At 31.6% G+C, this 12,131-nt stretch overlaps 2 protein-coding genes across 2 annotated transcripts; one reads left to right on the top strand and one right to left on the bottom strand.

The window, feature by feature from the left end:
- Positions 1-1,375: 1,375 nt before the first annotated feature.
- Positions 1,376-4,152, bottom strand: LOC101210990 (selT-like protein). Its single transcript, XM_004137665.3, has 4 exons — positions 3,885-4,152; positions 3,717-3,790; positions 1,966-2,281; positions 1,376-1,884 (listed from the first exon to the last, which is right to left on the bottom strand). Exons 1-4 carry the CDS (start codon positions 4,059-4,061, stop codon positions 1,768-1,770), a joined length of 684 nt encoding a protein of 227 aa, XP_004137713.1. The 5' UTR covers positions 4,062-4,152; the 3' UTR covers positions 1,376-1,767.
- Positions 4,153-5,095: 943 nt separating this feature from the next.
- LOC101211240 lies at positions 5,096-6,635 on the top strand. Its single transcript, XM_004137666.3, has 2 exons — positions 5,096-6,061; positions 6,155-6,635. The coding sequence occupies exons 1-2, from the start codon at positions 5,221-5,223 to the stop codon at positions 6,373-6,375; spliced, it is 1,062 nt and encodes a 353-aa protein (XP_004137714.1). The 5' UTR covers positions 5,096-5,220; the 3' UTR covers positions 6,376-6,635.
- The last annotated feature ends 5,496 nt before the right edge of the window (positions 6,636-12,131 follow it).

Consider the following 12,131-nt stretch of genomic DNA (forward strand, 5'->3'; position numbering starts at 1 on the left):
AGAAATTTAGAAAGATTTCACCATACAAAACTACTTAATTTTTATGCTTCCTAGTTCTGTTTTTGAATTGTTTGGTAACTGGTTTTAACTTCCTAATTTCAAAAACAAGTTTGTACATTTTTTTTAAAAAAAAAACGTGAGGTCGTCGCAAAATGCACCGCTTTTTCAGAACAAAGAATTAAAAACCAAAAGAAAATTGATGTTTTAAAAACTAAGAAATGGGTTAATAAGGGGTCTTTAGAAAAATAGTGAGAAAAGAAAAAACCGGTTTACACTAAATATGTATCCAGATTTGCAACGCTCAACGTTTTATGTCCACTTAGTTAACGTAAGCACGCGACACAGTAGAGAATAAAAAAATTAGACTTCAAGAAACATAAGGTTAGAAAAAATTAAATTTACTGAACATAAAATTAAAAAGCATTTTTGGGGTTTAAACCCTAAACCTAACCATATGGTTAGACTAGATTGTCAATTTGTATAGTTTAAAAAAATGAGCCAAACACTGAGATGCCTCAAATATAAAAGACTTCTGCTGAATTTAGTCGGGTTTTTCTATTCCCAATTTGAAAACCTAATCCAATCCAATTACTTAGGTAAAATAATTCTTACACTAGGTCATAAATAGTTATGTAAACATAACTTTAGGGCTCTAATAACAACAATAATTTATGGGTGGGATAAAATGACCCACTAACTTGAGTGGGTGGCCCAAAAAATTTTCTGCCTATGGCACCAACCGCATGGTAACTTCATCGACCAACACTAATATTGAAACTATTTCTAATTCTAGTAGACAAAAATCAAAATGCATCTCTTAGACTATACAAGTGAGGAAAAATGATCACGTGTATTAGACCATCTAATCAAAACTTCGCTTTCTGATTAAGATAGATGTTACGGTCCTACTACGAAAGATAAAGATAAAAACATATCCTAATAAATCTGTCCAGCCATTAAGATGGTAGCACAAAGGAGTTCTTAATGGCCGGAGATTGATTAGAATATGCATCACCAAACCTAGAGGGACGGACGCTGTTGTAAGAAATTTAAAGTACCTAAAAATGATCTAACAAACTCAAAAAAAAACTAAAAAAGTATGTCACTATGAAACAAACAATCTAAAAATAAAATCAAGGGTTAGTCACATTTGGTGCAAACGTATAACAAAGTGTTTGGTCCAAAGAGTTGGTGTGGAGTTTGTTTAAGGTGCCACAAGTAAAAAATATCGATTCCTTATCAACTCCAATGGACCTAGGAGTTCATTGCTCCTTAGACTCGTCCACTTAAAGAAAAAACTCTATGAATACCTAGTAAGAGAATGTTTCTGAATGAAAATGTCAACTTTTAAAAAAAAATATTGCTATCAAAACCATTTCTCAAACATCTTCTTGATCATTTACTGTATTTGCTTCTTACAACCAACATAAAACCTACCCTACCATGGTAATAGACTGTTTCTTTATATATTTTGGACAAATGCATTCAAAATGATATCAAAGATTTACTGGGAAATGAAACCAACAGAAGAATTAGAAATTTCCTTTTCAGTGGGATGAAGTTGAAATTTTAAGGGTTTCAATTTCGTAAGAAAAAGGTAGTAGGGAGTAACGTTTGGTATATAACTAAGAGGCATATTCAAATTGAAAATCTCTTAAAGACGAGCTCCTCCTCCCTTGGCTTTTATGAACTTGGATTAGATTTATCTAGACTACAAGACTTCAACAGTTGCTAATTTGATGGCAATGATCACAAGAAATCACATACCTATGACCAAACTCCTCCCGAATTGTCAACAAATCTCAACCCGGAAAGTTTCCTTCCAATTAGATCTCTCAACTCAATCTCACCGGGAAACCTTTGCTCCTTCAACTTAGAAAAGACCTTCAGAAAATGGATAGTCAGTACAGATATCTTACCAAGAAAAAAAGAATAAAACAGAGTGGACTTACAAAAGAATCTTACCATTTCACCGTTGCAATATACTTCAAAGGCTCCGGAACTTTGTAAGAACGACTGGATAAAATTTCCAAACAGCCAAGTGCTTGCAATGCTTCCAAACCTATTTGCACGCAAGGAATAGTACCAAGGTGGTGGAACCATCCCAAGCCTTGGAAAAATATGTTCCCCCGCCATTATTATTCCAATAATTCCAAATTGAACAGCGGGAACTACTTTACTAAGAAGGCGCTTTGGGAGTGGTGGCGGATAATTGGCCAAAATAACTTCAACTCCAGGAAAAGACGACTCCAGCATATTTTTCATGGTTATTGCAGTGCTTCTGCCACAAGAAGTGTAAAAAATAATTTCACACCAAGCATTTCCACAGATTGAGATAACATTACAGTTCATATCATCTACATTTTAAAGAGAGAACCCCAGAAAATAGATAAAATACATGCCACAGCTTCTAAATGTTACCTATTTGTAGGAGAAAAAACCTCTTGATCAAATATTAAAGTAAACAGACTGAAAGATAAATATGACTATATCTTCCTGTAGACTTTACATGATAACCAACACTCGTACTTAGTGCCAATCAGATATTTATTTGACTCAATTAAGGGAAGGTATAATATATGCTCCATGAAGAACATTGGCTTAATCTATTGGTCCACTTGGAATCACGTGTGAAATCTTTTCTTATACTATCGTGTGTAATAACAACAAAAAATGAGGTAAATTCAATTCTAATTAGCCTTGTGAAACTTAATAATCTATTGGTCCACTTCATTCTCAAACAGCGAAGGTCAAGTAAAACTTCCATTTCTATATCTTTCTCCAAACAAGATAACCTAACATAGAAAAACGGATTTCCATGCACTAATTGAGTGATTGTTTCTGAATTGAGGTTTTCAAACTATGTTTTTCAAGGCTCATGTCTTAGCAAGAAAAGACACATTCACCGAGGAACAGCGTCGATGAAGAAAAGTACAACAAGTTTTTCACTATAATGAGTCTCAACGACCACGAAAGAGTGGAGAAATTTAATATTAATTCAGCGAGGATGTTACGGCAATAAAATAAATCTATGCTAATCAAAGTTAGAAATAAAAGACCACAGTCAAGATTTCAAAGTATTACTGATTTTTTCATCATAATGACTCGAAGCAACCAGTATATGTATAAAGTAGAGAAATCAAAAGGCTCGTTCAATCGAACAAGTTAAAAAGAAACAACAAGAAGAAAAATTCCAAAGTACGACCGATTGTTCATCATAATGACTCTCAACAACGTCTGGAGACTGGAGAGTAATGTTCTACGAATAAAAATTAAAAACAGCTACTAAAGAGCAGAGAAACCGAAACATTTGTTCAATCACCGAAGTCAGTTCAAAATAACAAGAGACATGCTCTGTAGGGGAAAAATAACAAAGAACAAAAGCAACAAAATCGAAGGAAGAACAGCAGCAGCAAAGATTACGACTACAACCTAATTTTCGTCATAGAGACTCTCTACAGCCATTAGAGAGAGAGAGATTGAAATGTTCGTTCAATCAAGAAAATTAAGTCAATCCAAGTAACATGTGCTAAGGAGAAAAAACAAAACAAGGAAATCAAGCTTTCCTTAACTCCAAGTTTACCGCAATTTCATGCGTAATCAGAGTCGATGAGAGATGCAAGAAACATAAAAAACACAGGACGATTCACTCACTTCCCGCGAAAAATGAGACAGATAAACACAAAAATTAATAATAAAAACGATGAACTACCTACCTGTACGAACAAGAAACACAGAAGTTGATATTAATAACGCTGCCCTGGCCAATTCCTCCGATCACGCTCCGTTTCTGTACTCCAAAACGAGACAACAAATTAAGTTAGTTTCTGACAAAAACAGTATCAAAAATCAAAATCTATCCAATGAAACACGAAATCATTCACCTCGGTAGGAAATTCGGGCGGTTCCTGGATGACTGGTTGAGATTTAGGCTGGTAGTGAACCCGAGGTGGAGGATGATTCGCAGCAGGTTTCGGAGGCGGAGGAGTAAAAAGATTCACAATATCAGTAAAAAGCAAAAGGATCGGCAGCCCTAACAGAACCATCTGAGTTCGATCCATCGGAATCAACGACGCAACGCTCTCGATAATGAGATTCGAAGTCCAAGAGAGAAGAAGGCGAAATGTATATGGGAGGAAACGCAAATCTAACAAACGAAAATATGAAGGCAATGGAAGGGTAAAATCGTCATAAAAAAATAAGTAGGACTAGTTGTAATACAAATGGGCGAATGGCCGTAGGCCCAGTAGTAAGTGGGCTTGAAGGAAACAAAAGGCCCAACGTTTCGGTAGGCCCAAAGCTCTAAATGAGAAAAGGCCCAATGATGGGAGGCGGGGAGTCAACAAAGTCGGCAGGTCAAACAAAATTCTGCCCGAGTCTTCAGACAGAATGCAATGAAGTCAACAACTACGGCATGTGGTGCGAAAAATATATCAAAGTGGGACTAAACAAACGTTAATTAATTTCATGAGAAACATCCAATCCAATGGAATAAAGTAAACCGTATGAAAGCAACGACTCATGCTCAATTTCCATTATTCTACATAGATTTTCGATCCTGATTTTAAGTATTGAAAAAATTTAAGTTGAATGACAATACATGACTATGTAGGTAAAGATATAAAATGTCGATATTTGTCCAAATTATTTTAATTCACTTCATATTTGAAAATTTTATTATAATAGTTAGTCTCTAACTAGGTATACCTTAGTTCATGTTTGAAACTTTAATTATAATAAAACTTTAATTATAATAGTTGATCTCTATAGTTATTATAATTTATATTAATATTGTATCACAACTTAGGAACTATGACAATCAATTCATGGTTCTGTACGTGGTTGATTTCCAATTTAGAAGAAAAAACAGTTGAGATGAAAGATAATGGGAGAAATGAGAATGGTAAATTGGTTTTCCTTTTTTCTTTTCCTTTACTCTTCACTGTAGAAAGAGGTTATGAAAGATAGAGACAAAAGCCATGAAAGCTAAGTTTGTCTTAAGCTCATAATTAGCTTTATTGTATAGTGTTTGTATTAGCTGATAGGGTTTGTCAGTCATTGCCATTTGCCACTGCCACTACCTTTACAATTCCTTTTTACCCTTTTTATTTCTCTGGTGTGAATTCAACCACTATAAGCCTAAAACCACCTCTTACAATCCTCTCTATATTCTCTCTATCTACCAACCCTACTCTTCTCATTCTCCTCTCATTTCTAACAATGCCCAACTCCGCCCACCCCAATTCCTGCTGCTTTTCCGGCATCCTGAGGCGCCTTCTTTGCACCGGCAACCTTCCCACTCACCCATCTGAAGCTCTAAACGATTCACAATTTGATATACCAAAGACAGAGGCTAAACTCGTGGCTCAATCGGCCGAGTCCACGCCCGGCGTGGTGGCTCGACTGATGGGCTTGAGTTCGCTTCCAGACGCCAATTGGGTCCCGAACCACCGAGCCAGACCAGGTGCAGTCTCGCGGAGCAAGTCCGTGAATTTCGCTGATTATTTGCTTGATTTCGACTCCAACCAATCCCACCACCGCCGAATCCGAACCTCCGCTTCCTTCCGTGAGGTCCCACACAATGATTACTTTGTTCTATACACTAAGGATTATTTCGATGGTTATGGGATTGAATCCAATTCGAAGAAACCCGAAACGCAGCGTTTTGACGAAGGGAAACAGAGTAGTAATGATTTGAATAAGAAGAAGAAGAAGAAGAAGGAAAACGGGAGGAATGAAATGAAGATTTCGAAGCTTAAAGATGAGCCAAGAAGGGTAAACAGAAAAAACTTCACTGAGAGTAAAAAATGCAGCATGGGTAAAGATTCATTCTCTGTTTTACCTTCATGTAAACACAAATGCAAACAGAATGTCCCTAGAAATGAGAGTTCTGTTATTCAGAAGAAACCCACAAAGCAAAAGGAAGCCGCCATTAGAACAGAGCTCAACAAGAAAAAGAAGAAGAATGTTCGACACGTCGAACGGAAACCCGACGTCGAACCCGACTCGGAAAATTCCAGTCCAGTTTCGGTTCTTGATGTCGGCAGAATCGATTTCTCAGGTTCAATTCAATTTTGATTTTAGTAAACTATCTTAAAACTGATTTAAATCTCATTTTCAAAATGTAAATTTTTGTAATTGTGGATTTCTACAGATGAGAGGCAAATTGGTGGGAAGAACAGAGTTTACGATTATGGAGAATTGGTGGAAAGGATATGCAGATTGGCAGAAGAAGACATAAGAGAGGCAAAATGGACGGCTGAGATTAAGAATGTGGATGAATCTGAAGCGTTGGAAGAAATATGCATGGAGATTGAACGACATGTCGTCGATGCACTGTTAGTTCACACTCTAAATGAGTTTGCATACTTGTAGGCTATATTATTGAGATGCAACTCCTTAATAAAGACAAAAAAAGAACATCTTAATCTGTACATTAGCTCAATAGAGGTCTCCTTTTGAGGTAATATATCTAAACCTAGGGGGAAAATTGTAGAAAAGGTATTTAGGACAGATGTATAGTTGACTTAAGTCAACAATTCAGAGTATGGGTTTATGTTAATTTAATGAATTAAGAAAATTTTGGACCCACCTAATGTTACAAGTCTTATAAAGTGATTATCATTTCTACCTAATTTTAACTTTATTGTGAATCATGTTGTATTTGATTGAGTCCTTTGTTGGAAAATTAATGTCTACTACTTACTTACTTTTTAAAACTTCGTATGAAAGGTTGTAGACTAATGCCTAATTTCATTAGAGAATGTGTGAAAGAGATGGAATTGAGATGGAGGTGTCTCTAAATAACTAGTAATTGTCATAATTGATAGAAATAAATAAATAAATAAACAGTGTGCAACATGCATATTTTTTTTAATTGAATATTGAATGTTATGAAATATAATTTGTGTGGAAATTATATGAACAAATCATCTCAAAAACATTTTAAGATTGAATGTACTAAAATCGAATAAAACTATCAAATTTAAGAATGGGATTAAAGAGTACAATTGTATGTGGCATAAAACTTTTGAAAAAATGTTATCGTAATCGGGATCAAGAGAAAATTATTTTGTGTACGTTGTATAATTTTTCATGTTCCTTTTTTTTTCTTTATTGAAGTTTCATGTTTTCCAATGTCTTATTATTTAAAATAAAATTCACCTTGCAAAGAATATTTGGATAGGTAATCATAATTAGTGGTAATTTTATAAATAATAATGAACTTTAGGAACTGTGACAAACTTTTTCTTAAAAAAATACTATATATTTAAGTATTTTGAATGTAATGGTATATTCGCAGCATTTACGTGGTAATTCCCTACACTCTTCCTCCATTGTTTGCAAGGCCCAAATTGCCACCGAATTGAGCCATGGGCCTTGTTAGCACTACGGTCCAAATTTAATTCGAACTCAAATTCCTAAAGTTTGGGTAGGGTTGGTCCGGTTGTAGGTTTCATTGAACACCCACCCCTCCCTAATATTACATCTCCATCTTGATCCAGCTTGATAACTTTACCTGCCTGCTAGGGGGGTTGCATGACGTTGTCACCATTTATTGAATGAATGATGTTTCTACTTTGCTTCATGAACTGTGAAAAATGTCATTGTTACTTGGACATGATGTTAATTAGTTCTCCCCTCTTTGTTCTATACTTTTGAGTTGTACCAGTAAAAAACTTAAGAAAATTACCATGTACAAATTTCAATCATAACTTTCATATTCTTATCAATTTATTTGTGCACTACTCTTTTAGATTTTGTACAGAAAAGATTGTTTGTGTGAAGCCTATGGTTGTTTCAATTTAAACTCCTATGTTGACATAAGTGGTTCAAGATTTTAGAATTTTCAATGCATCAATAATTCTTACTATTATTATACGTATATGTAAGCTTCTTCACATTTCTAGAGGTATCTAAATTAAGAATTTTAATTGATTTGTTGGAAAAAGTTTAGAATTTAATTGTTTGTTTATCAAAGTAGACAGTAATTAAAGGAATAAATTGATACCTTGAAGATAATGATTTTAATTTACACCATTAGTAGTTTGTAGTTTTAATTGAATCATATTCACTTATTTTCAACACATAGAAAAAATGATATTGACTCATGTTTTGGATTTTTATTATTAACTGTACATTGATGACAGAACATGGTAAAAAGTAATGATTTTGATGAATTGAGCTTTTATCAGAAAAATAATTACAGTTCATACAAAAAAAAATTGAAAATAATCATAAAGAAGGCATTGTTTCTTTTATAGTAAAAATTATTGTAAGTATCAAAACGTTACAAGATTTGAGACCTTATTAGTGTATGAGTATAATTGATTACGAGCAAAAGTGATAAATGATATGATAGACTAATTTTGTTCTTGACATCATGTGAGTGATACAAATTTAATATGATATTGAGTAGTACAAATTTAATAAATTAATGTGAGTAAATCTTATTCTATGATTTTATAATAGAAGAAATGGAAGAATATTGGTCCAAACAATAGACCGTTGTAATAATGTTGACAATTGGATTTGAAAAAATGGAAAAAGAAAAAGAATAAAAAGTCAGCAATAGTTGTACAAATTAATCAAGTAGGGACCCACTAAAGCTGGTTCACATTTACAATCCTAACCCCACTCTATACAATTCATATCATATCATATCATATAATCCATAAATCTAAATATAGAGATTTTGTAGCTTATTGATTACTATTGTTGTTATTTTCATCTTCTTCAATCTAAATGTTTCATTTTCAAACAAATAATTATATTGGTTTTGACTGTTGAATGTTTATAGAGATTTGAAATAAGTATAAAACTAAACTACTTTTGCCGGTTCTTAATTATATAAGGCCATAATGTATATAAACTAAATGTGTTCATATAACATTTCATCAAATTTTAGTCAAATGTATAACTTAAAATAATGTTATTAGTACCTATCTTAAAATAAATAAAAATAAAAAAACGTTACAAATTATAAATGCACAACGTCGATAATAAATTTTTATTTTATCTCTAACATGTGATTCTACCTTTAATTTTTTTATTTTGATTGCACTTATTAGGGGGTAAGAATATAGGTTGAATCCGAATAACGTGAATTATCCAATCCATTTTATCATGGTTGGGTTAGATAAGATTATGGTTTGGATTAGGTTAGAAATTTTGATTTTTTTGGGTTGGGTTGGGTCTCGGGTTGGAGAGTTGGAGAGTTGAAAATTTTGGTTCAATCCAACCCAACCCGATTAATACAATATATATATATATATAACAAATTAGTTATATAAACTTTAAATTATGTACGTTTGAAATTTATATGTAACAATTTTGAACTTTTAGAACCATTAGAAACTAAAAGAAAAAAAAATTATACAATCCGACAATTCAACCCAACCCAACTCATATTTTACAGGTAAGGTTAGAAACTAAATTCAAGGTTATTTCGACTGTCAACTCCAATAACCAGAAAATATAGGTTGGGTTGGATTGAAAATGTCTCACAACCCAACCCGATTTCACCCCTAGCACATATGAACACAAACACATCTATTTGTATTTGTGGTGTTTCTCTATGATTTTGGCTTAGAAGGAAAGATCGAAGAAGAAGCCTTATTTTATACAAAGGACACTTCGGTAATTTCATTGTTTTCTATTTCTACAATTTGACAAATAGGTTTTATTTATTATCATCTTTTTCTCTTTTTAGTATGAGGGTAGAATTCCATTCTTTTGACTTTTTAGTGAAGTTAACTAATGCATAATGAACATATAGAATATCCACAAAATAACATGAATCGTTATCAATAAATTAAATAATACTCATATTATCTAATTAGTTTTTTTTTTCTTTTAATATTTATATAGCTATCATTCAAATGTAAATTAATTAGACGTTGACTAAGAGAAATTAAAAAAATATATAAGAAATGAATAATGTATTAAACTATAGAATTTGAGTTAATCTTAATTGCACAGCTTTATTAGAGCTGAAATTGAAGTGATGGGGCGAGAATAAAGGGAAGAGAATGTAGCTGTTGTAAATGCCAACCAAATTAAACCTTGATTAAAATAAAATGAGGCTTGCTTTTTAATTAATTAACACAATGAATAATCATACCATGTGAAACTCAAATACTCTAATCGACAAGATTTTTGGGGACTGATGAGATTCTGTATATTATTATTGTTATTGTTATATATAGTACATAATTTCTTGAGTCTTCACCCAATCTATGGAAGCTTTCTGTTTATTAAAAATATAATTTTCATGAAGAAAAATATATTAACCATAAATTATCTCAAATGGGTATGGCATATATTATCTAAACGTATAGTTAAATACATTAATTATATTGAGATGGCCGTCGACTAAAGCTAATGAAACGCACATCCAATCGATAGATACCTTGCTTTAGGAGGTTGATGGAGATCTACGGAGGAGCTGAAGAACCCATGAAAAGGATCACATTGGAGTTTTAATAGAATTGATTTTGTATGTTGATTGAATTATTTTTTGCCTTTTGACAAATATATAAATGACAGAAAATATGAAATGATATGCAACAACATATTTATATAAGATAGAAAATGTGAATTCTTCTATCTGATAACAATAATTTTGTTTGTCCTTTTTTGTTCTATTTTTCTTACAAAAGTGTGTGTTTCCACATTGAATATACTCTTCTATTTTTTCTCTCTTTCACTTCTATCGTTATCACAATTCGTCTTTAGATTCTTTTATAAAGAAATAGATCGCAAAATTAGGCCTAACTTTATCGTATCTACAACCATCTCTAGCTTTTTAAATTATTTGATTATTCTGATCTCCAAATATTGATTTTATTTGCGAATAAAAATTGGATATTAAGATTATAATTAACCTTTTGTATTGTAAATTCTGAAAAATGTTAAATAAATAGAATCTATTTCGTATGAAATTGAAAGTTTAAAAGTATTCATGTGAAAACAAAATCGAGAATCTAACAATAAACAATCTATCTTTTATATTTATATTTACGTCAATTTGATAGTTGAATTATCACTAAAGAAAAAAAAAAAGGCATTGAAGTGTAGAATTATTTTCTTTTTATATATACATAGCATGACATTAACACATATCTAATAGAAAATAGTGTATTTTAAAGTTAAAAACTACTTTTAATTGTTGAATTAATAATTTTAGTCTATATAATTTTGATTTTGTAATTTAGTTTACAAACTTTAACACCTATAGTACGAGATGACCGGAAAAAGCGCCACCTTTAATGTATTACCATTAATTTTGTAATTTAATTATTCAAAAATGATTATCAAATAAATATTTAAAAAAAATTATCAAAAGGTATAATATTTGACCAAATATTTTAAAATCAGCTATATAATATTTAGAATCATTTTTTAAAATAATAAAATAAATTAAAGTATTTATAAATTATAACAAAATTTAAAATTATATTAATGAATATCAAATAGAAATATATTTTATGGTAAAATCAATACACTAATAGAAACATAATTTTGTCAAATTTATTACTTTTATAATTTTTTCAGTATTTATAAATTATAAAAAAAGAAAGAAAAAAAAACTAAAACACAAATCAACTTTTAAATTTCGACTGATTTAGTGTTGTTTACATTACATCTATTTAAGAGTCGATAGATTCAATCTCTGCGTACCTAAAGAAAAAAATGAACATCCCATTAAAAAGAACGTAGGAGGAGGTGTAAGGCACAACATAGATTGTCGGTGAAATATTAAAATGGGAAGTGAAGTTACTGTGCCATTTCTCAAACACGGTTTCCCCCAATTTGATATCTCTAACCAACCTCTATGTATATCATAATTCATAATTTTGTAAGAAACTTCTGGAGGATAATCATCACATCTTTCTATGTTCATTTCTTCCCCTACAAGCAAATCATATTTTTCATTCTTTTTCTTTTTCTTTTCTTCTCTAATCGAACCAATTAATCAATTATTATAATTAATAATGGATCAAGATTAAATTGAAAATTAACAAACCTAGCTCATCATCCCCTATCTACCCTAATATATTATTTCTAATTTCGAACCATTCCATCAAGAAATTTGGTATCCATTTGCTTCCACAAAATACACAAATATG

Source organism: Cucumis sativus, chromosome 3 (genome assembly GCF_000004075.3).
Source record: "Cucumis sativus cultivar 9930 chromosome 3, Cucumber_9930_V3, whole genome shotgun sequence".
NCBI lineage: Eukaryota > Viridiplantae > Streptophyta > Magnoliopsida > Cucurbitales > Cucurbitaceae > Cucumis > Cucumis sativus.

What these genes read in the sequence shown, in the direction of transcription:
- LOC101211240 (XM_004137666.3), top strand. Translation starts at nt 5,221, where the DNA reads ATGCCCAACTCCGCCCACCCCAATTCCTGCTGCTTTTCCGGCATCCTG. An exon ending in CGGCAGAATCGATTTCTCAG is followed by an intron (nt 6,062 to 6,154) that starts GTTCAATTCAAT and finishes GGATTTCTACAG; the next exon opens with ATGAGAGGCAAATTGGTGGG.
- LOC101210990 (XM_004137665.3), bottom strand. Translation starts at nt 4,061, where the DNA reads ATGGATCGAACTCAGATGGTTCTGTTAGGGCTGCCGATCCTTTTGCTT. An exon ending in CGCCCGAATTTCCTACCGAG is followed by an intron (nt 3,791 to 3,884) that starts GTGAATGATTTC and finishes TTTGGAGTACAG; the next exon opens with AAACGGAGCGTGATCGGAGG. An exon ending in TGTGTTTCTTGTTCGTACAG is followed by an intron (nt 2,282 to 3,716) that starts GTAGGTAGTTCA and finishes TTCTTGTGGCAG; the next exon opens with AAGCACTGCAATAACCATGA.